Source organism: Symphodus melops (assembly GCF_947650265.1).
Source record: "Symphodus melops genome assembly, chromosome: 3".
NCBI lineage: Eukaryota > Metazoa > Chordata > Actinopteri > Labriformes > Labridae > Symphodus > Symphodus melops.
In genome coordinates this window covers 10,514,580-10,519,209 of record NC_136693.1, presented here as the reverse complement: position 1 = coordinate 10,519,209, position 4,630 = coordinate 10,514,580, and the positions used below count along the sequence as shown (strand labels likewise).

The following is a 4,630-nucleotide window of genomic DNA, read 5'->3' as shown; positions in this document are numbered from 1 at the left end:
GTTAAGAGAAAGACAAAATAAATCTTACTGTTATAGTTTGGATGAGCATTGATGTAGCTTTTTCGTCAGCCATGAGTTCCTGTAATACCGTGTGTGGCACATTTACAGCATTTTAGACCACATGTCCTCAGCCCAACAATCAACACAATTTCTTCTTTGTTACTGATTCACCACCTTGGAATTCTTTCATACACACAGATTTCAACGTTTTTACATTTATGTCAAACAGCTGGAATTTGCGTGCGTAATCACCTTCAAAGTAGTTTAAAGCAACATCTGCAACATCTGTTTCTTTTGCAATACAAAAGAGCAACTCCAACCAAATTAAACCACCTACTTTGAATAAACTGTCCCTTAACAGCAACACATGAATCCAATAATACACAATGGCAAAAATGCTTCAGCAGTTAGGCAGCAATACTATAAACTCTGCTTCCATTTTAAACAAAAGGTTGTGTATCTTACCTTCTCCAAATGAGTTGTGTGCTCCTTGTGAGAGGTGTGAGAGGAGTTTAAATTGGGTGGAAAAATTGCGTACTTGTACTCGTTGGTGGATTAATGGTTAACACCTTCAGATAAACATGCTTAACTACCCTGTTTCCTGCCTGTAAAACCAATGACCATTGAGGTTCCATTTCACTGATGCCACCCAATGAATATTCATTTGGAGGGAAATTGTCTGAACAACACCTTTTTTTTAAATATTCTTCTGCATCCTGCCAAACACTTAGTCGGGAAAAAAGACAGAGAAGACTGAAGTTTTTCTTTTTTGGGATTTTATTGTAAAAAAGGAAATCAAAGTAAACAAACAATTTCCAAAGAATTTCAAGGTTCACAAGACGAGAATAACTTATTGCTTTACTCATACATTCACCACCTGAATTCAGTGTTATGGATCAATAGAGAACTACACATTTTCTCTCATGTTTGATTAGTCCTCAGTAACTTGGCTGAGGCACGAACCTGCGTACCATGCTTCAAGTAATCATGACTCCAGACGACCGATCATTGTGACCTTTACTGCGTCCTTTAGGACAATGAGATGTATGTTGCATTCAGCATCATTCATGTTTTAGTATATACATCAATCCCCTCCAACAAAGAAGCTCAATAATAACCCAAATACAGGGCAACCTTCACCATTCATTAGAAAAAACAAGCCTTTGTGGATTTCTTTTCTTACAAACTGATCATACTATGACAGCAACAATGTTTAAGGCAGACAATAAAATACAATAACATAATGATTGCAAAGCTTCATGCAGGTTATCACCATTATAATTATAATGATATATTTCTTATTTAGTCTTCTTTTTGCATTATGTAGATGTCTAAAAAATAAAAATATATTTCTGTACAGCTCTATTAGTCCTTTAGGGTTAGTGTTAAAACACACACAGCGTCTGGTCTTCAGAGGCCAAAGACAAAAATGTCCATCTGTCCTTGTCTGTTCCTCAGAGAACTGTTAGGTCATGGCAGGACTTTGATTTCTGCCTGAAAGCCATCTTCTTGTTCTTGCGTGCGACCATGCGGCCCAGAAACCTTTTGGCCTTCTTGCCGATGCTCTCTCTACGTCTGCAGTTGGCCATGCGTCGTGCATTCTCCTCCTTGCTGTCTTTCCTCAAGCGGATCTGTCTGACGATGCCCTCAAATAAATCCTGCACATTGTGATGAAGGGAGGCGGATGTCTCTATGAACTTGCAGTCGAACACAACTGCACAGGCACTTCCTTCTGCAACACAGAACACAGAGAAAGGAAAATCAGTACTTTGAGTAAATGCAGATTAAGGCCCTACCTAACATATTATACAAAGAAATACTAGTGTTTTAATGGATATAGTGTATGTTTCATTGTTAGCTGAATTGTTTGCTGATCATGAGCAGTCAAGTGAGAAATGACACCTGACCCCAACAGAGCCAGTCAAGCTGAACCAGCTGTCAGATTTGAAAATATCTTCCAGGCTTCAAATAATAAATACATGGCATACATTTCCTATCTACATCTATTGAACAACATAGGTTCAAAAGTGACTTTATCATTATGACTTACCATCTACAGACACCTCTCTTGATCGCACCAGGTCACTCTTGTTGCCCACAAGGATTATGGGAATATTCTCTGACTGCCGAGCCCGGCGCAGCTGAATCCGCAGCTCCGACGCCTTCTCAAAGCTTGATTTGTCTGTCACTGAATAGACAATGATGTAGGCGTCCCCCATCCTCATGCACTGTTCCTTCAGCCACTGGCTGTTATCCTTCAGGAAATGCACAGATTCCAAGTTTAGATTCATATATTGACGATCCAATCTGTTACAAATACATTGTATTGTTATGAAAATATGTGCATACATGATATAAATCCTCACCTGTTCCCAGATGTCGTACAACACTATGGAAGCCTCTTCTTCATCCACAATTACACATCTGTCATAAGTGTTTCCTGAGGGGAAAAAAAAGAAATATTGTTACAGACTGAACGGAAAGAGCATAGCATCTTTTATATGAATGGTGTTTGTTCCCTGTGCATTATTTTGCATTTCTCACACTGATTTAAGCTTTGTGTCTTTTGTAGTCTTCATACTGAAGCAGAGACTTGATAACAAGCCTGTTATCAAGCCTCACAGGCCTTTTTTATTTTCCCATTATATTATGCTACTGGGTGTGTTTCTGAAAGCTTTAGCAGAGCTGCTGCCTCTCTGCAGATGGAAATAGCAATAATCAATGCTTGTACACTCCTGTATGCAAAGATAAGAACCCTGTTTGCTTTGCTTTTCCATCATCTGGACTTTATAGATTGTTTAAATTATTATCCTTTGTCCTATTAGATAAATAGAGAAGATTACTTTTTAAGTAAGTTAGAATTAGAAAGGCCATTAAAAGTATAATACTGGATGTTTCAAAACTGAACTTTTATTAAGTAAATTGAATTTCCTATCATCAAGAATACAATTATGCATTTCTTTTGATGAGTAAATTAACCTTTGACATTACTTATTATGTCATGCATCTCTATAGACAATGAGTGTGTGTGAGTGTTGATGACTCATCCTCCTCGGCATCACCATTTACCTGGTTCATCGCAGTCGTGACCAGCATCCTCAACTCCTCCAAAGACACGCGCCAGGCTGGACTTGCCGACTCCTTGCTCCCCGAGGAGAACCACCTTGTACAGCTGGGACTCTGTCTCGCTACCAGTGGAGATGACGGAGTCGGAGGAGTCGGACGCGCAGCTGCCTCGGTGCTGCTCGTTAGGGGAGTAGGACGTGCAGCGCAGAAGGTTGGATAGCTCGTCCGTTTGACCCGTCTGTGGCATCGTGGCGCGCAGGTCCCGGTCGTCCACCGGCATGCTCCTCCGGTGTAGATTCGGTAGATTCATGGGGAATGGCATGCTTCCCCTTCTCTTGTCCATGTTCCGCAATTTGTCACCTTTGTTTAAAGTCATTGTGCTTACACCGAGAATCTGAGGATAGATTGGACATGCGTGAATGTGTGATCTATGGACAACTGCATTTAGGAAAAGGCGTAAGTCTAAAGGGATGCATTAAACATTATTCCAAAAACTACATCATTATAAATAGTGGTTAAGGATAAAAAAATCTAGGCCCACAGATTAAGCGTAAAATATGTTTTTTTTCCAGAGAAGTCGACCTGAACTGATCTGACCACAAGTTTATTGAAGAAAAGCACAACAGTTAATCTATAGAGTCTTCAAAGAACGAACGACACTTACTTGTTTCTGGAATCAAATCCAATTTAGGCAATATAATAATCCTTAGTTCAAAGAGTTGTTGTAGCGTAAAAAGCAGTGTAGCTCGAATCTGACCACAGATGCTGTTCGGCGTTTATATATGAGACTGTGAGTGACGTAGGCAGGGATTCGCCCCGGAGAACCACGTCCCAGCTTTTCATAGTGGTGCGTAAGGGTAACATCACACATCGGAGGGGGTGTATGACTGGAAGGGCTCAGGAATCTCCCTTCCGCATCGCCAAATGGAGAGCGTACCTCTGCGGGGGCGGACAGAGATGCATTCTTGTAGAGGGAAAGCCCACTTAAAGCAGAGGGATATAAATATTTAATATGAATTTAGGAGATATATTTAGAGACGGATAAAGCACATCAGCATGATACAATATTGTGATTTAATGCAAAGACAAGATGGAAGACTAATAATGATAAATTGCCATGCAAAGAAAATACATTTTGAGCATCAATGTCAAGGTAGGACGGAGGTCATTAAATACATATTAGCCATACTATATTTATATGGTTATATGGTTATCAACAACTTAAAAGAATCGTGCATCATTTCAGTAGATTATTCTATTGGCAAGTATCACACAAATGCAAGAAAGAAAGAAAGAAAGAAAGAAAGAAAGAAAAAGAAAGAGAGAGAGAAACTGATCATCTGTTATGTCTGATCAGTTTGTCATTAGAAACAATTGATTTTAATATTCACCCAAAAGGCAAAATTTTATTTTGAACGCTCAGAAAAGTAGTGATGGTGCTGTAGCGCCACTATGTGGTCAAAAGTGTGCACTTCAACACCTGAAAGTGAATCTCAAAGTCACAAGTTCCCAAATAGTAACATCTCTACATCGTCCAAAACGCTGCAGCTCGTGTTCTGACTAG

The 4,630-nt window shown here is 39.7% G+C and overlaps 1 protein-coding gene across 2 annotated transcripts; it reads right to left on the bottom strand.

Moving 5' to 3' along the window:
• Positions 1-773: 773 nt before the first annotated feature.
• rrad (Ras-related associated with diabetes) lies at positions 774-4,212 on the bottom strand. Of its 2 annotated transcripts, none has more exons than XM_079339132.1 (5): positions 3,718-4,212; positions 3,070-3,446; positions 2,367-2,440; positions 2,051-2,255; positions 774-1,732 (listed from the first exon to the last, which is right to left on the bottom strand). In XM_079339132.1, exons 2-5 carry the CDS (start codon positions 3,440-3,442, stop codon positions 1,455-1,457), a joined length of 930 nt encoding a protein of 309 aa, XP_079195258.1. In that variant the 5' UTR covers positions 3,443-3,446; positions 3,718-4,212; the 3' UTR covers positions 774-1,454. The 2 variants fall into 2 exon arrangements, with proteins under 2 accessions (XP_079195258.1, XP_079195259.1); XM_079339133.1 differs by having other exon boundaries at positions 3,070-3,460; positions 3,731-4,212.
• Between the last annotated feature and the right edge of the window lie 418 nt (positions 4,213-4,630).